Below are 26,923 nucleotides of genomic sequence, written 5' to 3'. Positions count from 1 at the left end.
GAAGGGACACCATAGAAGGCACAGTTGAAAGGAGCCCGTCTGTGAGCCACAGAACAGCCCTCACCTCGTGTTCTAGCCCTCTGACCTTGGACTTTCAGTCCCTAGAACTTCTAGAAAATTAATTTCTATTGGTTAAGGTGCTTCACATTACCATAGCAGCCTGACCTGAGTAGTGTACCACGGACGGTGTTGAGTTGAGAATGTAAAGGTTGATGTAGGGGCTGGAGAGATGACTCAGCAGTTAAGAGCACTCTACGCTCCTGCAGACAACCAAGGTTTGGGTCTCAGAACCTACACAGGGCTATTCACAGTCACCTATAACTCCAGCTCCAGGGCATCTGATACCCTCTTCCAGTAGCAGTGGGCACAGCATGTACATGGTGCACATACAGGTAAGCAAGGCACACACAGATACACAGAAATAAAAATAAATATTATGAGTTAATGTATTTGACAATAAAGCACTTTAATACCTTTCACAATAGAAACAATGAAATTAAAAATTCTAAATATTGATACAGGAAACCAATGCTTTTGTCCAGGAAAAAAATGAAAAGACACCAAATATATCAAACTGCATGTGAATGTTAAAAATTAAGACAGCAATTACTTTACAGAAAATGCATGTTCAGATTTTTTGAAAGATTTTTATTTTTTCTTCCTTTTTTTATTCTTGAGGCTTTAAAATTATCACATTTCTTCCTTCCATTTCCTCCTTCTAAACCTGCCCATATGCTCTTCCTTGCTCGCTTTCAAAGCCATTGCCTCTATTTCACTGTTATTATATGCATATATGTATACATACATGTATGATGTGTAAGTATATAATATGTATGTATGTATAAGCTATTCCTTAGTCAACCCATTCTCTCCTTTGGTGTATGATAATGGCAGCTGCATACTGACCATCAACATTCAACACTGCTCTACTAATAGGCTTTACGATCGCTGCAAGTACAGGACACTAGACTAAGTAGCTGGGTGGCCAATAGGAGAAAAGTAAGGAAGTACAGCTCATTCACGATCCAGAGGATGCCCAGAGGCAAAGTTGCCAGACTCAAACCTACAGAGCATACTTGGGTCAGTCTTGGTTCCAGTAATTAACAGGTGTGCTAACACAGACACAAAGCAGTACTGGTTCCCGGCAAGGAAGTCTTAACCCACATGGACTTCAGGTTCCTCAGTAAAAACATGAGGGAAAAGAAGAACAACCTATAAATAATGCCCAAAGACTTCTCAGAATTCAAATGCTCTGACATTCAAAATGTGATGATTATTAAGGAATTCTTTTTAGATCCAAATTGTGATCAGAAAGTCAACTTGCTAAGATATAGTTAGTATTTCTTCATGAAGTAATAGTTTAAATGCCATGGCCTTTAAAGATGCCCTAATTGCCCATTGTGCATTATTAAAAATTCTCCCGTGGGTAACCGGAAAAAAATAATCAGTACAGTCAAATGAGAGTAGACTGAATGCCATGAGAGAACTTAGAATTCATGACCAGTCAGTACTTATATAGAATTTTTGCTGGGCAGGTGGTCAGAAATCACAGTGCTTGACAGTTGCAACCGCCCAATAGGCGCACAGATGTGGAGAGATGGCAAAACTCAAGGGAGGGCTTGCCTTTTGTAAAGAGAATGAGAACAGGCTACAGAATCAATGCAGACCTGCAGAATCAATGCAGACCTGATGGGCTTAAAATTGCTTATCCATGAAGAAGAAGAATGCAAATAATGTTGGACAACAGCCTATTTTTGTCTGTTTCAGTCTTGATTTACTAAGGTAAGCCCAAAACTAAAGAAGACAATGTCTATGATCAGGCAGAGTCTCCACTGCAGGAGTAATCAGGAGAGCCCAGGGCCTATGTAGGGAAGGCACAAAACCAGTTGGACTAGTGACACTGCTGAGGAAATCTGACCCCTCCAGAGCACATCCCTTCACCTCCAAACAATGATACCTTCTGGGAATTACAGGGTCACCAGAGTTCCTGGGAAAACAACTCAGGGTGATAGCACCAAATGACATTGCCTTAAGATTCACTGCACTTCCCCAGACTGTCATATTTACCCACTAACAGCTTTTTTTTTTTTTTTAATGATATTCCTAATCTCTAGAGTCCCACCCAGACCGTGGCCTTCCAGGCTCTGTGCTCCCGGGCCCAGCTCTATTCTGCAGACACTCCAACGTCAGGGGGTTGCTGTTTGCTCATCTCAGCCACAGTAAACCGATTTGAAGCACCTTATGAACACAAGATAGCAAAGAAAGGTAGTCATGATGGTAAGGGGGACTTGGATCGTATTACACACAAAGCCCCCAAGTAATACTCAAAATCACTTCAGCAAGTGGTTTCACGCATCTCTGCTTCTGTGCCCCCTACTCCTTCCTCATCGGGTCTCACATTTCTCTGCTTCATTTCCCTAACTGTGGAATGCTGGGGACTAGTGTAAGGAACAGATGAGGGAAAGATTACAAGTTCCTCCCTTTGCATTTTGTACAACTAAAATTATTACTATAATAATAATTCCAACGTGTATGGCATGACTTGAAGTGGGAGACTTCCAATACTCATAAGGATTCTTTTCTTGGTTAAATTTTAGCCTGACCTCAGGCCTCAACCTTGATGGTCATTGTTACGGGCCTGCATCTCTGCTCTATCAAAGACCTTGCAAAGTTATTTAGAGAGAATGCTCCCACTCTTAATGGCGGATTACTTTCAAGTCCAACTCCCCATCTCCCACCCTTAGTCCCTGTCACACTCACCTGCCTTTCGGGGGAAATTCTGTTGTTTAATCAAAATACTCTCTGTACTTGTGTTTCCTCTTGGTAAACTCCTACCCACAGATGCCTCCCACCCTAGTTCATTGTCTGCTCCAAGATATTTGGAGGGACTCCAGTGTGATGCTTTCTCCTGAAATGGGTAATTCTGAATGGATTTCACTGGCCACAGGGTGGCCAGATTACATTGGGCATGTCGTGAGGATGTTTTCAGGTGAGGATTGAACCAATGTCAGGGAATTTGAACCAATGATCTCAGTAAAGGAGATTCTCTTCCTGAAATGAGAGAGCATCAACCAAATTATGGTAAGCATGACCAGAACAAAAGGCAGATATAGGGGGAGTTCATTCATTTTCCCACCTCCCTGACTGGATATCATATTCTTTTCTCTGGGCCCTACTCTGGAATTTCCACCATCAACTCCCTGGCCCTCAGGTCTTCAGACTCAACTACAACAGTGATCAGCTTGCAGATGGTAGATCCTAGAACTTGAAAATTCCTAGTAATCTCCTTTACTATCCCACTCCCCCTCTCTCCACCTTCCTTACCCTTTCTCTCTCATCCTCCCTCCATCCCTCTCCCTCTCTCTGTCTCTCTGTCTCTCTCAGTCTCTCTCTCTCTCTCTCTCTCTCTCTCTCTCTCTCTCTCTCTCTCTCTCTCTGAATCTTCTTCATGCCCTCCAGCCTTTCTCTGTTTCTCTCTCAATGAACATAAGAAGGTATGGTAAATAAAGATCTAACCATCTTTAGATCCTACTGATTCTGTTTCTCTGGAAAACCCTGGTTAATACACCTGACTGTGATGTGTAGTGCGATGGCATGGCTGTTGTGCTGGATCATTGTTAAAGAAAATCAGTTTGACAGCATTTAAAGTAATAAAAAGAGATTGTTGCTTACACTGTCAGAACTGTGATTTTCTTCAACAGTAATCAAGTAAGGCAGCCAAACCATCACAGTACACATTGCATTGATTATTTCTTTCATTACACAAATATTTATTGAAACATAAAAGTCTAACAAGAATGTTGATAAGAGAAGTGGAAGGTAGAAGAATCTGGAAGATGACAACCAGGGAAGAAATAGAATAGAAATAATAAATGATAACATCACCTTCAATCAAGAGACCTCAACAACTGTCGGGGGGAACCCCACATACACCAAGAACTCTAAAAGCAGAGTAAAAATGATAAATCCTGAAGACATATGATAAAGAACTAAGAAAGCTCATGTGAGGGAGAAATTGTATGCAGAAGAAATCATGCAAAACTACTTTGAGACTAGAACTCCAGGAAATGGAAAGAGGGTGTTGGTCCTGGCATAACACTGGGTGGCCGTGTTCCACTTTAGGCATCTGAACTTACGGTACTCACAGGACACCAGATGGAGATGAGAGGCGAGCTTTCTCTGAGAAGCACAGAAGCCAGAGATAAGGCTGTGGCTGTCTTCTGTAGAGCAGTGATAGGGGGGAGCATGGGGGTGCATAGGCGAGACGATCAGGAGAAAACGCATATGGAAAAGAGCGAACACCTTGGGAACACAGGAAAGCAGGAAAGAGACCCAGGAATGATGATATCTGTGTGTCATCTCAGTATTCAGGAAGCTGAGGTGCCAGAATCATAAGTTATAGGCCAGCCTGAGCTAAAGGGTGAGATTGTCTCAAAAACCAAAATACAACAGGTGAGAATACACCTGAGCTCTAGAGTGATTGCCTAACCTGTGAAGCCTCAGAGTTAATCCCCGGCACTACCACCACCACCCTCAAATCTAGAAAGAGAGACAGAGAGTGAAAGAAACAATGCAAAGGGGCCCAAAACATAAGAAATAATCAATGCCAGTAAATGTAGGGGATGCTTTTGCCTTCCTGAATTGCATTCTCCTTGAGCCAGCACAGACCACCTCACTGTCATGGCAGTGCCCTTGCAGGTGACTTGTGACCGAGATCTATACATCCAGAGCTACTGAAGAAGTCATTCTCTATTATGAGCACCATGAGTCTGAAGACTCCTTTGGCTACTTTGGCCACCATGTGAAAGAAGGCTAAGGGAGCCGAAAGAAGGATTTTTAAACCATCTAGATTGAGGGTGTGGCTATGTCTGAAGTTCATATCCCCTTGACTCTTATCTGAATGAATGAATTCTCTTTCTGGCTGAAGAGAAGTTATGTTTTTTTTCTTTTATTCTTCAAATAAGAGTTCTGATTGATACATAAAAGTACTTTGTTTGTTTGGTTGATTGGTTGGTTGTTTGGTTGGTTGATTGGTTGGTTGGTTTGCTTCAAGACAGATTTTTCTCTCTCTCTGTAACTCAAGCTGACCTTAGAAATAACTATGAAGTCCTCAACAGCCTAAGTGCTGGGATTACAGGCATAAGTGACAATGTCCAGCCACTTCCTGTGGTGACAAAAAGACAAGCTCTCTTATTCTTCAAAGCTTGTCTAACTCGTTCTTTGGCCAGCACACCTGCACTTGGCAATCTTGTCAAGTAGCAACCATTAAATAGGACAATAAGATCACCTCCCTTGTGCTCCTGAGGCCAACCTCTTCATACCATACCAGAAGTGAAATGTCATCTCAGTCAAAGTCTCCCCAAAGACTGATTATGTCATAGATCGAAACTCTGAGGAGAACTGAGTGGCTCACATACTCAACAAGGACTTTACTATGGATGACTGCTGCACAGGCTTGTGGTCTCTCTGTACTGGTGACTGTCACACAGACTGTGATCTCTCTGTACTAGTGACTGTCACACAGGTTGTGTTCTCTGTACTGGTGAATTTCACACAGGCTATATTGTCTCTGTACAGATATAGGAAGGGAGAGTAGCATATAATGCTTGCCAACTTACTGGTTATCAAAATTAGAAAGAAGTACCAAGGCCAGTTCATTTTCCTCGATTATAAAGTAACTCAGTTATACAAACAGTAAATTCCATTACAAAGTCAGAGTGGGGACAAGGGCTTTGAGTCCAAGGTGGAAAGAACTCTTCTTTCTTTTTAGTGACTTCTGACCCCTTCCCTGCTCTACCACTGACTGCTACAGCCATTGGTTTCTAGAAAAACTGAAGCTTCCTTCTAGAATCTGCCATGCATACAGCTGTGACCCAAGCCTCGGAAGCCATTCTTCCTACATACCACATGACAGACAACCTCCTGTTCTAAGCAGGGATGCCACAGTGAGGCAGCTGCATGAAAACCTGCCTGCCACTTACCATGCCTCTGGTCATTCAAGGTCTTTCTGCTTCTTCCCTGTTCTCATTCAACGTATTCATTAACCAAACAGGGTATTTACACTTTCTCCAGATGGTGCAGATGCTGGAAACAAGTTACGACTCCCACCCTCAACAGACAGGAAACAGATATAAAATGGGTAAGCACAATAAAGGTATGATGAGACAAAGGTTTTCATTCAAAAAAAAAATCAACTGCAATTTCCTGACAAATCAGTTTTCTGAACAACAATAATCATAGGCATTCTGAGAAACAAAAGCTATAAGTTCATTATCTACTAATAACAGAAAAAATATGGATGAAGAAATCATATTTTGGAAAGGTAAGTTGTCCAAGATTAGTTTATGGGAGGTGAAGATCAAATTCAAGTCCATGTATTCTCATGTCTTTTCATTACTAATCCATTAGAGATTGACTGTTATGTCTTCATTAAACATGAAAAGTAACTCAAATAATAAACAGAAAATCACCTAGATTCTGCAATGGAGTGCATTTTATTGAGCCTATTGGTTCTTTGATTCATAAAGTTAAATTACTCTTTAAACTATTTAGGATCCTAATGGGGGAGGGGGAGGAGAGAAAGAGAGAGGGAAGGGAAGGAGGAGAAAAAGAGAGAGAAAGAAAGAGAGAGAGAGAGAGAGAGAGAGAGAGAGAGAGAGAGAGAGAGAGAGAGATCACTCAAATGCAATTCTACCACATCTTGCCCACCCCACCATTCAAACAGGAAAACTGGTGTTCAAGAGGTTGAATTCAAGCAACAGAAACTAACAACTGTCCCAGTGCCACAAACACAGGCTCACCTTCCCGACACAGCTGGGAAGGGCCGGTCATGGTCACACGCCTTCAACAAGCTGTATGTGTACCATCTGGATGCATTGATTCTCTACAGCTGTTTAAACCCAGGACATTTTTTTTCAGCTCCCAGAGCAGAGCCAGCAGATCAGTGGACCTGATCCGCCACTGTGGAACATGACTGTGAGATTAGGACAATGAGGGGCCACAGAGCAGACCGGAGAAGGAAAAAGTGAAGACCTAAACTGACTTTCTAATGGGAAAGAAGCCACACAGATCCCTTGAGCTCATGTTACCTCGGTATTTACTAATACTAACAGGAAGAAGACTATGCCTGGCACACAACAGTTCCTGGTAAACAAGTGACAAGTAAAATAAATGAGGAAATGAATGAATGACCTCTTGCTTGGTTTTGTAACCAAATATAAAAGTGATTTAAGATCACAACAGTAGCCTAAGCAAAATGACTGTAGAGAATAAAAATCTATGTGAGAGTGATTCGTATGGGACAACTGCCTTAGCTCCCCACCATTCAAATACAGAAATTTAAAGTGCTGGTTTGAATGTAACTACTGGGAGGTCTTGTTAACCCAGAAAACAAGGGAACATTTCACTAATTTATCTCTTTAAGGGTCACTGGCAGGTGTCACGGAGCAGGTAGTTTTACAGGCGTGACGCTCCCAACAGGAACAATCATAGCGGGAGTGGTTGAGGAAATAGATGACCACCAGGTTCGTTTGCTGTAATAATGGAACTACCTAACTCAGTTACCAGAAACGCCATCGGTATCCCTCCCCTTCACACTAGCTGTTCACTGTCTACCAACCTTTGCAAAGGTTGCCATCTTAAGTGCCTCTTCAAAGTTGATGCAATCTTTTCTGGCTTGGGTTTTACACACATTCTTATCACCATAAAAGAAAAGGTTTGAGCAAAGAATACTCTGAGTGCAAAAGAATAGCCTCTAGGTGTAGGAGGCTAGTGATGCCAACTGTTTCTCTGAAATTAATGTTTTCATTTTCAACTCATGTTTTCTTATGCTTCTTCCTTAAGCCTGAATGGTGCACATGTATTCTGAACAACACACACCACTCACATACATACATACACACTCAAACATGTACTCACATACACACAGACATACTGATACTTATAGATACATCATACACACATACACACACACACACACACACACACACACACACACACACACACACACTTACAGTTCTTCCTAAAGAGCAGATGAAAAGTTCTCCCCCTAAATATATTATTTAAAAGATAAAAATGGGGCTGGAGAGATGGCTCAAAGGTTAAGAGCACCGACTGCTCTTCCAGAGGTCCTGAGTTCAATTCCCAGTACCCACATGGTGGCTTACAACCATCTGTAATGAGATCTAGCGCCCTCTTCTGTATATATAATAAATAAATAAATCTAAAAAAAAGATAAAAATGCCTTGCTTAATTATACACTGTTAGAAAAAAAAAAGAATCCTTACGAAGCTTTGTGTAGAAATAATATCGCTACTACAAAGCCTGTAAAGTATACTTTAGAGACAAAGGCTCCTAAATGTTGATGGTGTTTCTATACAGGTGCTAAAGTTATGAGTGATTTTTTTTTTCTTTCTGCCTGTTTAGCTATCATAATTGTAAACTATGTACCTGTGTTTCTATTTGTTTAGAAAAATAAAAGTAAATCATTATTTTCCCTTTCATTTTACTTTCTTTTTCTAGGTTCTTAGACACATGGAGGATGAACTAGAAGTTGACTTTACAAAAGAAAAAAATGGGAAATAAAAAGAATTTTAAAAGTTAAAGCTGATTTTTCAAAGAGTTTTGCAAAGTTTCCAGACATTACCAATAGCAACTGGCATGGTTCCCACTCTGTATCCATGGCTCAAGGCCTTCTCATCATGAAGAGCCTGGTATAGTATCAAAACAGAGATGCTGGGTTCTTGCTCTCAAACCTGACCTGTCCTGATGGCAGGGGCCCTCCTATTTTGTGTCACTATGAGGGAGCCCCATGGACTGTTTCTGTTGTCTAAGTTCAAAGGGCCGTGTTTGCCTCATGGCTTAATCTCTCTGTAAATGAAGTATGTTCTGGAAACATCTTCCAGTCACCTTCACAGCCCCTCACCTCTGCGTACGAGGACTGCATTTGTCCATCACAGGCACACTGGTTCTCAAAGCGTAGCCCTGGGTGCCCGTGGTTGCTAGATCCGTGACAGAGAATACACATGGTCAAAATGATTCTCATCATGTTACTGTTTCTCCTTTCCACTCTCACTCTTTTGTGAATGAACCCGGATGTGTGGCTCATGTCACAACAGACTGAAGACAGCAGCAGATGTGAAAATCCAGGGACCTTTTGTTAAAGCAGCACTGGAAAACGTAAGAGCAGTAGAGGGGTTTCTTTTCATTTAAAAATACACACAAGCTGGAGAGATGGCTTCTGGGTAAAGAGCACGAGCGACTAAAAGCATGTACTGCTCTTGCAGAGAACCTGAATTTGGTTCTCAACATCCGCTTCAGATGGCTCACAACAGCCCATTACTCCAGCTCCAGGGAGACTCAAAGTTTTTGACCTTCACAGTACCAACACTCACATGCACATGTCCACATACAGACCCACCCACAGATGTACACGTGACTAAAAATAATAAATCTTTCAAACTTAGCATATCAGTGTGCGATGGTTTATTATTGTTATCATTCATAAATTGAGTAAATATTTTTTTTAATTTTCTCTTTTTTTCTTGACCCTGGGTCTCATGTGCCTGAGAATGAACTTAAAGCAATCCTCCTGCTTCCACTTGCAGAGTGCAGAGATTACAGGCATGAACCACCATGCCCAGTTTTATTCAGTACTGGGGATTAAACCCAGGGTTTTATGTTTACTAGGCAAGCATTCTACCAACTGAGCTTCCATAGCCTTTTACATTTTTTGAATGCTAATGTCTATATTCCTAATATTAAGAGACATGTCACATAAGCTAAGACTTTTTATGTCCCCTATATAAGAGTGTGGGGCAGTTTTGGAATTAAAATATTTGAGAACCTAGTGTATAAAAATAAGACACAGGATTGTTGGCATGGGAGATGTTTTAGTTTGGGTTACTACTGCTATGATGAAACACCATGACAAAAAGCAAATTGGGGAAGAAAGGGTTTATTTGGCTTATGCTTCTGTATCCATAGTCCATCACTGAAAGCAGTCAGAACAGGAACTCAAACTGAGCAGGAACCTGGAGGCAGGAGCTGATGCAGAGGCCATGGAGGAATGCTGCTTTCTGGCTTGATCCTCATAGCTTGCCCAGTCCTCTTTCTTATAGAACCCAGGACCACCAACCCAGGGATGACACACAGTGGGCTGGGCCCTCCCCCATCAATCACTAATTTCTTACAGGCTTGCCTACAGCTTAATCTTATGGAGGCATTTCCTCAACTGAGGCTCCCTCCTCTCAGATAACTCTAGTTTGTGTCAAATTGGCATGAAATTACCCAGCATAAGGGAGGTCACACAAAGCTTTATAGACTACTGTCTTAGTCACTGTTCTATTGCTATAAAGCAACATCAGGGCCGAGGCAACTCTTATTTTATAAAAGAAAGTATTTTATTGGGGGCTTGCTTGCAGTTTCATAGATTTAGTCCATTATCATCATGGCAGGGAGCAGGGTAGCAGGCATGGCAGGTATGGTGCTGGAGAAGGAGTTGAGAGCTACATCCTGTTCTGTAGGCAGAGAGACATAGACTGGCCATGGCATGGACTTTTGAAACCTTGAAGCCCACCCCTAGTGACACTCTTCCTCCAAGAAGGCCACATCTACTCCAACAAGGCCATACTTCTTAATCTTTCTAGTCCCTTCAAATAGTGTCACTACTGGTGACTAATCACTCAAATATATGTGCCTATGAGGGCCATTCTTATTCAAACCACCACAACTGCCTGCGTAGCAGAGGACTCAGGAGTTCCTAGTGTAATCTTGTGTACCCCTCATCCTATTTGTCCTACGATGCCACAAGACTGTTTCTATTAGTAGCATCACTAGTACCACCTCCTCTAACTCATTCTCTCCCAACACATACACACATACAACAGCAAAAACAAGCTCTCAAAGCTGTATTTTCCCAAGTGTCTGAACACTTAAAAACCTCAATTATCTATCTCTGATAGTCCTTTCCCTTTTCCAAGGGCTACCTCTTCCCAAATCCACAAACTCTATACTCTAACCAAGCTCCAATAAACCTCAAATTTTACCTTCAGTGTGACTTCATACCCCCATGACCAATAATTTTGATATCCTTTTTTTGTTGTTGTTGTTTTGTTTTTTGAGACAGGGTTTCTCTGTGTAGTTTTGGTGCTTGTCCTGGATCTTGCTCTGTAGACTAGGCTGACCTTGAACTCAGAGAGATCTGCCTGGCTCTGCCTCCTGAGTGCTGGGATTAAAGGCGTGCGCCACTGCCACCTGGCCCATAGTTATGATAGTCTTTCTCAAGCTATCAAACTGCTTTTTGTTCTGCAAAGCCCCTTTTGAAACCCACCTTCAGGGCTTGACATTGTCATGTTAATCCCTTCCTCTCCAGAACCTCATGTTACTTATTTATTTAGCACTTATTACAATTTCCTTATAGTATTATCTAGTCACAAAAATACATATGTTATTCATCAGACCACAGACATCTAGAGAGGATGTATTTCTTGCATATTATGTTTCCTCAACCCCTGCCAAGGCCGTGGACATAAAGGAGGTACATGAAGGGTTTAAAAGCACAAGTTTTATACTCATTCTACATGAATTTCCCAGGATCAGTTTGATGATTCTCAAATAAACTGACACCAGTGTTTCTAAAAAACATAGCTATGAAATATGGAGAAAAGTTTCTACATCAAAATAAGAGAAAAGAATCTTGGAGACTTCAGAAATTAAATATAATGGTACCTCATTGTCTTTCTACTCAGACAATGTATTGTTGAAATTTTAACATGTATTCCTTTCATGTTACTTTTAAAATTCATTTGCATGAAAAACAAAGAATTACTGATTTATTTTCAATTAAATAAACCATTTAGGTTGACTGGACTAATTTAGAAAGTTGTGCTGGAACCAATTTCTTAAAGTTAATGTCAAGTTGGCAGTAGTGGTATGTACCTATAATCCTCCGCCAGGATACTGAGGCAGCCAGCCTGGGTTACGTGGTAACATAGCTAGACCATGCCTCAAGAAAGAAAAGAAAGTTATTTATCTCTTCACTCAACAAACGTTTCCTGAACAGCAGCCATGGGATAAACATATGACTGTGCCATTGCTAGGATATAGAAGGTAACTCAGTGTCTGTCTCTCATGTCACAGATCTTACAATCTCTTGGGGTTTCAGCTAAAACATCATTGTAGCATGGTCTGCCAAGTGCTGGGTAACCTCTCCTAAAAGCAATGAGATTGCCAAAGGCTTCCTAAAAGAAGCAATATCCAAAACATCATTGGAAGGGAAAAGTAGAGATATGTTTAAAGAAATGTGATTGTGAGGGCCACACCTACCTGCAGGGTCACACCAACCAAGCAAGGAGTTTTCAAATGGTTTGAACTGTACTGCGAAGTCATTTGGAGCAAACATATTCAGGTTTGTTCATTGTTAGAGCAAAACATTTGACCAAGATACAGAGGACAGAAGGGAAATGGGGATGTGATGGGTGTGAGGGCATCACTCACAGAGAGACCTACATCATGCCCTTCTCAAGACAACATGCTTGGCCACATTATCTGGCTTTATCAACACTGCAATCCTGGTAAGTGGCTACATCTTTTTCCTCCATTACACAAAGAGGACAATGGAGTTGACATCAAATAAAAGACATTTAGGTTACTGTGATAGGACTCGTGCACATTATCCATGAGAAAGAGAGAGAAAAAATGGTGGAAGAAGGAGAGGAGAGGCAGAGAGGGAAGATGAAAAACAGTTAAGATCCAGGTCTTGGCTCAGTACAGTGCCTGTGAAGCCTAACACCAATGGGGAGAAAACAGGATTCTCAAGTTTCTGATGGTGAAATGGGGTTGGTGAATTCAATTTGGGGCAAGTGTAGACATGCTGAGTTTAGGAGTGGGGCAGAGTTACCCTTTATGTCCAAGGCTGAATCCAAGAGAAAAATCTACACCAAGGCAACCCAGGTAGAAAATACATACAAATACAGAGAGAGATAAGTGTGGAGACTGAAGTGATTGAGAGAGTGCGTGGACTCAAAAGAAGATGGGCCTAAGGAATTCCAAGGACCACAATATTGAAAGATGCAGGAAAAAGTCATAAAACATTAAAAAGAACCTAACAACAATGTAAGTAAGACATGGATGCAAACACGGAAAGGGTGGGTTTCAGGAAGTTATCATGGCATCATAAAACTCTACAGAAAGGTAAGCCAGGAGACACATCCATTGTGTTTAACACATCAAGATCCAGGTGACCTTGCGGAGAATAATTTCACGGAAATGGTGGGAGACATCCGACCATAGTGTGCTGAGGAGCAGTTGGGAAGGAAATGGAGGAGGCACTCAAGCAATTCATGATCCAGTTATACACACACAGGAGGCGCCAAAACCAGGGAACACTCAGGGGACTCGGAGCAGAGCTGCCTAGCCAACACAGCATCTGCTTCAGATCAACAAGGGAAAAGAACTGAGATTCAAAGTTGGAAGCCCAGTCTCCCCAGAGGACTGTGAGAACTGACGGGATGGTACCGAAGGAAGTACCAAGCACAATGCCTGGCACACAAGATGCACTCCACAAAGATTAGCCATTGTTCCAATTAGAATAATAGGAATTCAATGCTTCCTGCTACAGTGAAGACACTGCCCACATGTACTTCAATGGCGTTCATCCCAAGATCAAGAAGTGCTTCTCGCAATAATAGGTACGCGTACAGTGGCACATATTGACCGAATTGTGAGAGCACAGCTCTTGAAGAAAACCATAGTCCACCATACCTCTGTACACAAACCAAATGATCTAGTACCAGTGACACCATGTAATCTTTAACAGAAGGGTCTGTGTGCCATACAATAAATGATTAATTTATGTGGCACACGATCTGTTTCTCATCTCAAAATCCAACTACTGATTTTGATGTCCTCATCAGTCTGAAATAGTCTCTTTCCCCATCCTGGAAGAGCCACGTGTTTTTTCTCTTTCCAGTGAGACTAAAATGACTATTCTCTTATTTTTCTTCCAACTAATAAGGTTCAACTAAACTAAGAAGGCCCTGGATTCTTTGGCGTGCAAAATTCATATCTAGGTTTATATAGATTTAGAAGTAGATCTAAGCTTAAAAACCACAATCTAAACAATTTCTAGAAGCACAATATGGACCCCAAGCCACTCACATTTTAGTAATAATGTAAAGTTTATAAAGAAATAATAAAGCAGAGACAATTCCTAAACACATGCCAAGAAGTCCTCTGGGAGGGAAGGAACAATTCCAGTATCTATTCAAGTACTCTTTCTTTCAGTCAGTTCTACACCTAAGGTTGACATCTTCAGGAACTTACCAGTGTTTGATGAAGGCAAGTAGAGGCAGAGTGCTAGAGCCTTTCTCAGAATGAAAATCACAGGAACCAAAGTCACCAAGCTGACATCCTTCTCTGTGAACTCTTTATTTCACTAATCCTTGCTACCTTTTCACAGCCACACCGCCCTCTATAAACTGACTGATCCTAAAGTGTCCGGGTCCCCAACAAATAACAATTGCATTACAGGTACTAAAATTATATCAACTAATGGTATTATGAAGACAATAGCTACGCATCAAGCACATGATTTGAGGCAGGCCCCTGCTGAGCATTTTCTAAGCATTGTCTCTTTTACTATTCTTTGTAGGATGTGGTACAAGGAATAGATTTTGATTTTATTATTAGTTCAGGTCCCACACTGGATGCTTGAGTGTCTGAAATGTAACAGATGCACTACAGCTGTTACTATTGTTACAGCCCCTATGGGTGGGGCTCATCCATTTAGAGCACAAAGGTAAAACCTGGGATTAAAGAAGCAAGTTATTTGCCTGGGACTAATACATTACTAAGTGAAGGAATCTCAATTTCAGTCTGACTCTAGATGACACACTGTTAACCATTATGGTACATTGTCTAAAATGGTTAGAGATCTGAGGGACTCACACACCCGAGTGATGACAAGCATGGATTACATTGAACTAGGCTCCCAGAACTAGAATTGCCTCCAGGGCTTTGTCTGAGCTCATGTATTTTAGGAGCTTTGTTTTTCTTTTTCCTCTCACTATTCACTTAGGCATGTATATATTTAAAAAAACAAACAAACTTCTGAAGCAAAGATGTTAAATATTTGGATTAAAAAGACGTAACGCTACTTTTCGGGTTAGCGCCATTGATTCACCGACTTTTGTTTTTGTTCCCCTTAAACTTCAGTCCAAGAAAAACAACAGAGGATCTTTGGAAAGAGACAGAAACCAAATTAAACAAGGCTCCATTCTGAAGCTTTCTATGCTCTCCAGTCCCAGCATCACAAAGGTAACTCGATGATAGTTTCATTTCTTTATAAATCTCAAGATTCAGAAAACACACTTGGCTACAGAAACAGACAAGTGGGAAATACTCTGAGGATAAATTGATTGGTGTCAATTACAAACAAGACTCTACCATTAGGTGAGCTGAAAATGGGAAGGTCTCTGGCAATGGCATTGTCTAAGATTGTCTAGGGTTTCCAGATTTTTAAAAAAAATAAATAAATAAATAAATTACCCAAAGATTAACTTTTCACACTTGGTAACATGTACATCCCTTCAGGAACACTGCTCTGCATGCAATTAACTCACAAATTTCAGCAACCAGCCACAGCGTTCGTTACCTTCCCTGGGGTCAGTTTGCTGTATGGAGCACTTATCAATCCTTCTCAACTTCAGGCCTTATTTTCCATTCCTATTTATGTTCTCATTATTATGTTCTCAACAGGTAATTCCTGTTACCACCAAAAGTAAATAATGATGTGGGATTCCAAATGCATTAAATTTAAAGAAACTAAAACCGTAGTCATGGTTGAAAAGCAATGGGTTTCATAATGGGGAAATTACACCCCTGCCTGTCACTGTCCCTTATGATGGGAAGAACCAGGAAACACGAACACAGCATGAAGCATGGAAATTCTAGCTGCCACAAACCTTTCATTCACCTACTCTACTTGCAACAGCCCGAGAGAAAGCACAGCTGGTCAAGGAGGGCTTCATTCTCCCTGTCCTGATAACTAAGAACTTAGACTGTCTTCATGCCAATGCCTTGTTATATTGGAGCAAGTGATTTGGGGGACATGCTCTGGTCACCTGCTTTCCGTCCTTGTTGCAACTCATTCCCCAAAGCCTGTGCACAACCACATCCCCCAGCAGGATGCAGTCAAGGACTGTATAAAGGAAGATGTCCACTTGCATTTGCCAGAAGGGGTTTGGGGCAGAACCATTCTACAATGTGCAGGTATTTCTCTCATATTCGAGTGTAGCTTAGAAGAAGGAACATTCTACAATGTGCAGGTATTTCTCTCATATTCGAGTGTAGCTTAGAAGAAGGAACATTCTACAATGTGCAGGTATTTCTCTCATATTCGAGTGTAGCTTAGAAGAAGGAACATTCTACAATGTGCAGGTATTTCTCTCATATTCGAGTGTAGCTTAGAAGAAGGAATGGCTGCGGATCAAAGTGTCATCTCTGAGGGTGGAAAAAAAAATCTTTAGAATTAATGGAACTTTCATTCCATGAAAGGGAATGGGTAACTCTCTGGGAAATCTAACATGTTAATAAAAGTATAGACGCAACTGGCATAAGTAGATGTTCCGTGAATATGTATTTTTAGAACCAAAGCAGATAAGCAGAATTGACTGAGTTGCGACTCTTCCAAAGTCATTCCTAACTAAAAGGATACCTCCTCCTTCTAAATCGGGAGTCCATGTTATCTAGCAGACTGGGAGCAAAAAAAAAAAATTCAGGAGTCTATGCTGTCTAATAGACTGGGAGCAATCGGGAGTCCATGCTGTCTAACAGACTGGGAGCAATCGGGGGTCCATACTGTCTAGTAGACTGGGAGCCGTGGGTGTGCAACCTTGTGATATGACTTGCATGCTCACTCTGGTGATTATTTAAGCACTGTGGCTTTCCTAGTTACACCATTTGTTTGCTTAGTGTGTGTGCGCACAAGTTGAGGTCATCTGCTCTCAACCCAACCTTCCCATTTTTAATTGGCAAACATGAAGAATAACGAAGACATCCTCCTTTTCCACAGCCCCCAATGTATGTCTGGTATAAGCTGCAGTTTTTCTTTTCATTAACACTCAGTGCATGCACATGCAAGCCATGACACTCCTGTGGAAGTCAGAGGACGATTTGCAGGCATCAGTTCTGTCCTTCCACTCTGTGGGTCCTGAGGATCAGACTCCGGTCATTAGCCTTGGCAGCAAGTGCTGTTGCCTGCTCAGCCATCTCCAGCCCAAGACCTGCAGCTTTATCTCACCCTCTGATTTCACACCTTCCCATCTTCTTTTCTAATTGCATAAAAGGGCCTCTGAGGCATTGAGGAGACAGCTGTGCAGGACATAAGGACCTAAGTTTAATTCCAGAATTCATGTTTTAAAAAAAAAAGCCATGCACAGTGGCACACTTATAATCACAGAGCTGAAGGATAAAGACAAACAAATCCATTGACTAGTAGGCTAGCCAGTCTACCCTCCTTGGCAGGTTCCAGGCCAGTGAGAAGAGAATCTGTCTCAAAAATAAGATGGGGGGAACCTAAGGAATGACAGCTGAGGTTGTCTGCTGGCTGCTATGGTTACACACACATGTCCATACACACGTGCACACACACACATGCACACAAACACAGGTTCTCTCTCTCTCTCTCTCTCTCTCTCTCTCTCTCTCTCTCTCTCTCTCTCTCTCTCTCTCTCTAAACAAAGACCAGTCATCTTTCCTGGGTCCTTTGTAGCCCTATGACTGTCCCCTTCATGTGACAAAGCAATGGGGCCAGATAAGTAACTTATGGTTAGTAACTTCTGGTCACAGTTCAAAATATGAGGTGATAGCTTATCTACCTAGATAAAATGTTTTCTTAGACTATAACAAAAATGTATGCACCACAGCAAAGTGTGTAAGGTTGTCAGGATCCCACCACTTATGACATTAGTCCAGGTATTTAGCCTCTCTGTTCTGTATTCTCCTGATATGTAACACAAATCATGGTGCCCTTAACATAGGACTGTTTTGACAACAAGATGTAATATTACAAATAAAATAGTTAGAAGGGTTATATAGCATAATGAAATATTAAAAATCCCTACTATAATTAGCTGTATGTTATACAAAAGGGTCCACATGACTCATGGAGGAGTGGATATAGACACATACTTGGGAGTTATATATGAAAAGAATGAAAAGCATCCTCCTTCCTAAGTGGATCCCACTCACACCTGGTGTCAAGGCGAAGGAAGCTCTTGACATCACAGTCGGATGAATGAGTCATACAGGTCCCCCTTTTTACCAAAGCCTGCAAACACAACAGCTTGTGCACTGTCACCTGTGTGAGGGATGGAGTGAAGCAGCAAGAAGCCCTCACCTAGGAGACTTAACAAGGAACCAGGCATCTCCTTACTACATCACACCCCTGGGGTCTCAGGAGAACCAACAGGTTGGAAGGCATTCCTACCAGATGTATTCCTATCATACCTCCACACAAAAAGGAAAAGAAGAAAAGAGCATGTCCCCCCCATCGTTAACGCTTCCTAGAATGCCCCCCAACACTATGTCTATCATTGCCTTTAGCCCAGGAAAAATACACAACAGATGACGATAAGCAATACATACAATAATAATGTAGTGACCAACACACCTTTTTTGTTATACACTGCTACCCTGACCATCCGTCAACATGAGTAAGGAATTATCTTTCCACTTCTAGAGACCCCTAGCTTCATAGGATCAGAGAGAACAAAAGGAAAAGACAATCATTAAATGACCATTCCAGGCAAAAGATTGCAGCGGCAGAATAGGGACGTAGTAGAGTTGAAGAAGATGCATACTTGGGGGGCTTTTGCATACTCTCTGGGAGGAGAGCCTTTATATCACCTTCTGCTATCTCCAGATTGAAATGGCTGTAACATTTTGTAAAACCCACTGCAGCCACCTCCTCAATCCCCACCTTCACCCATTCCCTGCATTCCATGCTCTCACACTAACTTTTGGAAATGCAGGTCCGATCTTGCCTCATTTATGTTTGTATTCTCTAAACAGACATGTCATTCAAGCATGCATTACAATCATTTGCACGGGTGTTCTACCAGCTGCAATGAACTCTAAATATGAAAATCCAGATTTCTATCCATCTTAACAACCTTCCCTCATCAATTCAAACAATGCTAATGAAATTGGGGCAAGGTGGAGCAACTCCTCTAATCCCAACACATGAAAGGGTGAGGCAGGAGCCTCAAGAGTTTGAGACTCCAGAATTCCAAACAAAAATGTCTAATGCATACAGGGTATGAACCAGGTACTATATCAGCCCCTGAAGGGATGAGCGGGTCATTCCCATCCACCCGTTTAAAGCATTACTGGAGAGAAGAGTTGGTGTGGGACACAGTCACATAAACAGAAAAGTATGATAACACAAATAAAATTATATATACATTGTACTATGATTGTGAAGGGCTAGGAGTTAGAAAGATCCCTGATAGGTAGATAGATAGAAAAAAGGGTCACAAATAGATAATAAAAATGGTGAAATTATAGTTTCTTCCTGATACTCCTGACCTGAGACAAAGGCCTGGTTGTTTAGGGCTCCCTGCCTGGGGATCAGTATGGCAATAAGTTGTAGGCTTATTCAATTCCCTGTCTTTGTTCAAAGTGACCAACCCCTAAATTAGGAGAAGACTATCCCTCAAAGAACTTGAACTACCTCCCCTCAAAGAACTTAAACTGCTCCCTCAAAGAAAGGCCGGATTTGGGGCTCCCAAGTCCCCTCCCCAACTCCCAGCCCACCCCCAGCCCACCCCACTTGGCAGAGTGCCTTTCTCTCTGTGCGCCTTACTGTAGTATGTGTGTCCCTCACCCCTATCAAAGCCTTTCTCTCTGTGCGCCTTACTGTAGTATGTGTGTCCCTCACCCCTATCAAAGCCTTTCTCTCTGTGCGCCTTACTGTAGTATGTGTGTTCCCTCACCCCTATCAAAGCCTTTCTCTCTGTGCGCCTTACTGTAGTATGTGTGTTCCCTCACCCCTATCAAAGCCTTTCTCTCTGTGCGCCTTACTGTAGTATGTGTGTCCCTCACCCCTATCAAAGTCTTTCTTTCCTGGCTGATTCTGCGTGCTACGTCTGAGATTTTTCCATGCTGCTACCTATTGTACTCCAGATTTTTTTCTGACTTTTAATTTTTTAACTGTCAGAAAAAACAAACCCCATCAAGACCCCCTAAGATGGTAGCAATTGCATCAACTAATGTAGAGCCACATAGGAGAAAGGAATTCCTCCTAAACTCTTGGCCAGATCTAAAAAAGCTTCTTGGAATGTGATACCTAAACAGATACCTTAACGTAAGTGAGCATATATGGTACCAAAGGAGAGCTTGAAAGACGTACAGAGACCCAACACGAAAAGGCTTTTCAGCCATCTTAAAGCACTGGAAGTTTAGGGACTATGAATAGCCAAGCAATTGAACATGAACCTAGCTCCTAAATGTCCCTGGGTTCCACTACCAGCACTTCAAAATAATAACAATAGTAATAATGCTAATAAAAACAATAATGATAATAATAATAATAATAATGTATTTATAGTTTATTTTAAAGGGATTGAATTGCTTAGAGGAGTGATATAATAAACTGTGTATTTAAAATGAGCACTGCCTGTTTGGGGGGGCACCCGGGCAGGGGGATCGGGATCTGTCCCTGGTGCATGGGCAGGCTTCTGGAATCCGGTGCCTGTGGTGTGACACCTTGCACAGCCTTAGTGCAGCCTTGGTGCAGTGGGAAGGGGCTTGGACCTGCCTAGGCTCAGTGTGCCGGGCTCTGCTGAATCCTTATTGGAGACCTTCATTTGGGGGATGTGGGGATGTAGGGTGGCTTGGGAGGGAGGGCTGGGGGGTGGGAGGAGGGAGGAGGTGGGATCTGTGGGTGGTATGTAGAGTGAGTAGAAAATTTCTTAATGAAGAAAAATGAAAAAAAAGAAATATTCTAAAATTGCAAAAATAAAATAAAATGAGCACTGTCATTTATAGAAGTCAGTAAAGGTGTCCGTTGAGCTCATTCATAGGTAACTGATAGTAGCATAATAAAAATCTTGCAAGAATTCAGATAATAGAGAAATTGTGGATTACATGACTCTAGCATAAGGTTAACTAGACTTTTCTAAGATGTTCACTTTGGTTGGAGAACTCAAGGGTAAGCATTTCTCTCTAGGTGGAGGCAGAAGGCTCCAAGGAAGATATTGAGTGAAGACACACGGAAATTCCCGGTTCAGTGGGTGCCATGTCTGGAGAGGAAGGTTGGCACAAGGGGAGCAGGGCCTGGAATGCCAGGCTGAGGATTTGAATTTCATTAGTGAAAAAGAGTTTATGGAGGGTTATTCAAAGAAAGAATGCCGTGTTGCTTTAGGAAGATTGTTCATACATTCAAATAGAAGATTGTTTATAAATTCAAATAGTCTAAAAGACACCCTACCCAAGAATCAGCAACCTGATGATAACAGGAACGTGAGAGAGAAGTATCTGATACAGGAGACAGCTGTGAGATACACAGCAAAAGAGCTGGGGAACTGAAGCCCACGTGTCAGGGAGAGGGACAGTGTGGAACAAAGGTCACAGTGCCACCTACCATCTACTCCAGAACCTCAGGAATGTTTGGAGGTGTTCCTGGAGGTCAGCATGATGATCTAGAAAATGAGCTTTTCCCTTTTGTCCAGCTGTTTAACTAGTGTCCACAGGAGAGAATGTGGCAATAAGGTTCCTGAGAAGAGGAAATAAAGGAAAAAAGAAAGAAGGGAAAGAACGAAAACAAACAGAAGGTAGATCCATCATTCCTAGATAGTCTGACCTCTGGGCCTTTCTTGTGTATTATAAGCATTTCCTGGGACAAATCAGGTCTCTATGTCAGTCAAGGGGCATTCCAGAGCCATTTCGCTACCAAGGCGCTCTTTCTCACAACAGTTTAGGTTGCTCTACCTGACTCTTTTTACCCTCACTAGCCATTAAAAAGCAAAATGGTAAACTGAATTGTTTTACTGTCTTCACGGTGAATGCAAGGTGCTTCTGTTTCTCAAAGCAGCAAAGTAATGGTACCTGTGATTACCCCCTGCCCTGCCCAAAAAAAATTCCAAATTCATCAAACAAACCTGCCACGTCCAATAGTCCATTACCTGAGAGAAGCTGATTCAACTGCTATCAAAGCTCTCACCCAAAAGTACAATTTTGTTGACAGACCTTGTAGAAGATTAAGTAAATTTTGGGCCCTGGAAAGCGTCTACATTCTCAGACTCTTTCAAAGTCAGATAATTAAATTTCTCGCAAGAGACTTCCCTTTGTTTCTACTCTGTAGGTGGTGGACAGGGAAGTGAAGTTTATTCTTTCGAGTATGAAGACATTAAAGGTCCTAAGTTTCATTTCGAATTTGATGGCTTTATGCTGGGGCACATCTGAGTGCCTTGGCAAGCCTAGCTATCAATTACCAGTGAATTAATGGATTCTTCTAGATAAGCATTGCCATCATTTCACCAGTGATTGCTGTTTTCATTGAGACTTCACAGAACTGCAAATAGATGTTTGTTAAGCCTGATTAGTGCGGGAGTTTTTCTTGGCTTCTCTCTGTTTCCAAGCTAATTATGGGCTTCTTCCTGCCTCTTTTTGATGCTCATGATGAGAGAGCACATGCAAACTTGAGAAAGAGAATAAAGCCATCAACATATAATTTACCTCCTGAGACACTCCACCAGCTTATAAACCAGGAATTGTATTACTAGTAAATTTAACCATTTTCCTAAAATGTTTAGGCATACCCTCTACTATCTTTGCAAGGGTAGCTTGGGGTCTTTGGCCCCTTCAAAATTCACCTCCAGACACTGCCAGATAAGGCTATCCTTTAAGTCAGCACAGTATGTGAGCTAGAGATACAGTTCAAGCCCAGTCCCTAAACTTCATTCCAAGCAAATGGCCACACCTACCTAGAAACTAGTCAGCTCAGCTATTTTTTTTTTCCTTTAAAAGAAGATAAAGTAATTAGCCCAGAAAATACCTACAATGATATTTGCTTTATTTCAAAATATGTCATTAAAATGTGTGGACATTTCAGTCTTTGCAACATGTAATTTTTCAAACATTGAATCAAATATAAAAACATGCAAGAAATGGAACTAGAGACTGTTTATATTTAAAAACTCTGCACAAGGGCATCACAAAATCCTTCTAGATCAAAGAAAGACCATGTTCATGACACTAGAAACCTCTGCATCTTGAATTGTATACATTTTAACTGGTGAAAGACATTACTAACAGAGACAAAATCATGGGGCTGGCCTATAGCTAGCAGTAGAGTGCTTGACTCACATGCAAGACATAATATGTCTAATTTGAATCCCAAGGAAGGAAGGAAGAAGGGAGAGAGGGAGAGAGGGAGGGAGGGAGGGAGGGAGGGAGGGAGAGAGGGAGAAACCAATCTAACTATAGTACTGATGAAGGTCAAGGAATTTATCTGAGTAAAATTTCCTTAGTTATAATCAAAAATCATACTTGTTGGAAAATGCCATGTTTCCAAAAGCAGAGTTTGTAGAACGTAGAATTTCCCAAAATATCTTAGTCATTAGAAGCTTTCCTAGCCAACCACCACTGGCCCAAAGTGATAAAGGATATATGAACTGCTACATCTGCTCTTTAACATGAGTCGGTAAGCAGGAACTGGAGAATGAAGCATTGATTTAGCTGCCCCCTCCCTTGGCTTGCAGTGCCGGGGAATAGAACTCGAGGCCTGTGGGCCTCTCTAGCACTTTGTTTCTTCCTATTCTCATGTGGTCTTCATTTACCATGGTCTCCTATTCCTTGTTCTCCCTCTCTGTTGTTGATCCAGCTGGGATCTCCCACTCACCCAAGCTCTCTTTCCCTCGACCCTCGCCCTTCACTACCCCCACTCATGTCCAGTCTGTTCATGTAGATCTCATTCCATTTCTCTGTCGTTGGGCGATCCCTGTGTCTTTCTTGGGGTCCTGTTTTCCAGGTAGCCTGCCTGGTGATGTGAGTAGCAGTCCAGTCATCCTTGTTCCACATCTAGTATCCTGTTATGAGTGAGTACATACCATGTTTGTCTTTCTGAGTCTGGGATACCTCACTCAGGATGATTTTTTCTAGATCCATCCATTTGTCTGCAAACCTCATGATGTCATTGTTTTTCTCTGCTGAGTAGTATTCCATTGTGTATATGTACCACATTTTGTTTATCCATTCTTCAGTTGAAGGGCATCTAGGTTGTCCCACAACAGACTGCTGGCAATGGTCGAGAGACAGTCCGAACTGACCTACTCTGGTGATGGGATGGCCAAACACCCTAATTGTCGTGCTAGAAACCTCATCCAACTACTGAGGGATCTGGATGCAGAGATCCATGACTAGGCCCCAGGTGGATCTCTGGGAGTCCAATTAGCGAGAATGAGGAGGGTTTATATGAGCGAGAATTGTTGAGACCAAGGTCGGATAAAGCACAGAGACAAATAGCCAAACAAACGGAAACACATGAAATATGAACCAATGGCTGAGGGGTCACCAACTGGATCAGGCCCTCTGAGTGGGTGAGACAGTTGATTGGCCTGATCTGTTTGGGAGGCATCCAGGCAGTGGGACCGGGTCCTGTGCTCATTGCATGAGTTGGCTGTTTGAAACCTGGGGCCTATGCAGGGTCCCTTGGCTCGGCATGGGAGGAGGGGACTGGACCTACCTGGACTGAGTCCACCAGGTTGATCCCAGTCTGTGGGGAAGGCTTTGCCCTGGAGGAGATTGGAATGGGGGGCGGGCTGGGGGGAAGGTGAGGGGGGCGGGAGGGGGGAGAACAAGGGAATCTGTGGCTGATATGTAGAACTGAATTGTATTGCAAAATAAAAATTAAAAAAAAAAAAAAAAAAAGAACTCGAGGCCTCCTCCATCACCAAGCCCCAGCCCCAGCCCTGTGACAAGTGTGACTTTTAATTGCCCTCTAAAGTTCAAGCTTGCCCTCAAATCTAAGGCTGAGAAACATGTTTTATTATTTTGAATGAATTCTAGAAATAAACACTTTATATGGCATGTCGATGACTAGAGATTGACTCCAATCCCAGCCTGCCACCAACTGAATCACCAACTAAGCTGTGATCTGAGTTTAAGGTGTCCTCAGTTTCCCCATCTGAACACTGTGCCATTTCAGCTGCAATAGCCTTAGGCAATATACACAAAAGCGCTTTTCAAGTGGGAGTGGTCACTCACCCTGAAGCTGATAAGGACCGCATGTGACAGGTTCCTTCTGCTGACTGTGTAAGTTAAGTAAATGCCTCTTTCCGCAAGATTGAAAAATACCATTCTTTTCTAAAACGCATGTCTTTGGGTGGCTTCCCTCCCTCAACTACTTCATAAACCTTTCTATTAATTTTCTATAGACCAACAAGCCTCTGATGGCTCAGTTAATCATTCTGGCTGCCAGATCCCTACAACTGATCCCTGAGTCCTGGTGAATCAACAGTGAGAATCAAGTGCCACTCATCAGTTACCGCCTCAAACTTAAAAAAAACTTACAAAATCCTTTTTCTGGAGCTTCTCCCTCCTAGAAAAGGCTGCTCTGGGGATGGAAATCTGTAGAAACCATGGACCACGGGCTGCCCGTTACCTGGTTGAAGTGCAGCTGCCCCAGCTCCAAAGCTCCCTGGTGGGGTGCAGCCCCCAGCCGCTCCAGCAGGCGCCCCAGCTGCTCGGCGGACAGACTCTGGTTGGCGCCGAACACTCTTAACACGTCCTCACTGAAGGCGAGCTCGGGTCCCTCGGCGGGGTGTCCTAGGCCGGTGGCCGCCAGCAGCAGCAGCCCGGCCACTGCCCGGCCGGGAGTCATCGTGGAGCGCACAGCACCGGAGCCGGCGGATGCAGGGACCCGCGTGGGTGCCCTGATGTCAGTGCCCTTGGGGTGGGAGGGCCGACGGTCTCGCGTCACTGCCTGGCCCAGTTAGCAAGACACTCCGTGTCCCGGGTCCTCTGCAGCTCCAGACCTTCAGGGCATTGAAGAGCTAGCACAGCCAGGAGGCGATAGGCAGCGTGGCCCCTCCAGGCCTCCTGCGGAGCCTGAGATAAAAGGAACAAAGGGGGACAGAGATAAAGGCCACAGGGTCAGCAGCCTGCGGGGCCGGAGCACAGCGTGGCCAGAGTCTCGAACTCCAAGCCGGGCGTGGGGCCAGCTGCCCGGAGCTGGGTTTGCTGAGGCCCCAGGATTTGCTTACAGTGTGGTGACTCGCTCGCTTGTCCCGGATAGAAAGCCCTAACCGCGCCACACTTCGGGGAACTAAATCCTCTCTGACTGTGCAACCCCAACTCCTCTTCCTGTCTTGAGGCTTTATTTTGGCGCGGCAGACGTGGAAGGGTAGGGACTGTTACCCCCCAGGGAGCTGCAGAGAAACACGCCTTCAAGATCCCCAGGTTCTCATCTAGGCAGGACCCTCTACTGGCTGTGGATTTGGCAAGCTGATAGGAAGGAGACAGTAGCCTCTCACCTCTCGGTCTATGTCGGTCTCTGAGGTTCAAAATATATTTCTCTCTCTCTCTCTCTCTCTCTCTCTCTCTCTCTCTCTCTCTCTCTCTCTCTCTCTCTCTCTCTCTCCCTCTCCCTCTCCCTCTCCCTCTCCCTCTCTCTCTCTCTGTTTCGCCCCTCTACCTCGGGGAAACTCTGAGATCCTGCCCTGCACCCTTTAGAGATAAGAGGGGAGGGAGAGTGCTGTCCCCGCCTCTGTAGCACGTGGTGTCACACTCCCCTAGGCTGAGCTCCCAAGTGTGTCCACACTGCGGCGCAGAGCCCAGGCGCTTACCTCTGGGTCTGCCAACCCAGCCGCTGGGGTGCCTGCTCCCTCCCTGGAGCCTGCCTCCGGGATGGGATCCTTAGCCC

At 43.0% G+C, this 26,923-nt stretch overlaps 1 protein-coding gene across 1 annotated transcript in view; it reads right to left on the bottom strand.

Moving 5' to 3' along the window:
• Nucleotides 1-26,619, bottom strand: part of Slc39a8 (solute carrier family 39 member 8) — a 58,896-nt gene extending 32,277 nt beyond the window's left edge. The window contains exons 1-2 of the mRNA XM_059266311.1: nt 26,535-26,619; nt 25,664-26,109 (exon numbers count right to left, since the gene is read on the bottom strand). Of these exons, the coding sequence (XP_059122294.1) occupies nt 25,664-25,882 (219 nt within the window). The 5' untranslated portion in view covers nt 25,883-26,109; nt 26,535-26,619. The remainder of the gene's footprint in view (nt 1-25,663; nt 26,110-26,534) is intronic.
• Nucleotides 26,620-26,923: the final 304 nt, after the last annotated feature.

Source organism: Peromyscus eremicus, chromosome 6 (genome assembly GCF_949786415.1).
Source record: "Peromyscus eremicus chromosome 6, PerEre_H2_v1, whole genome shotgun sequence".
Lineage (NCBI taxonomy): Eukaryota > Metazoa > Chordata > Mammalia > Rodentia > Cricetidae > Peromyscus > Peromyscus eremicus.
The sequence above is the reverse complement of the archived record's forward strand: the minus strand, read 5'-3'. Positions and strand labels throughout refer to the sequence as shown.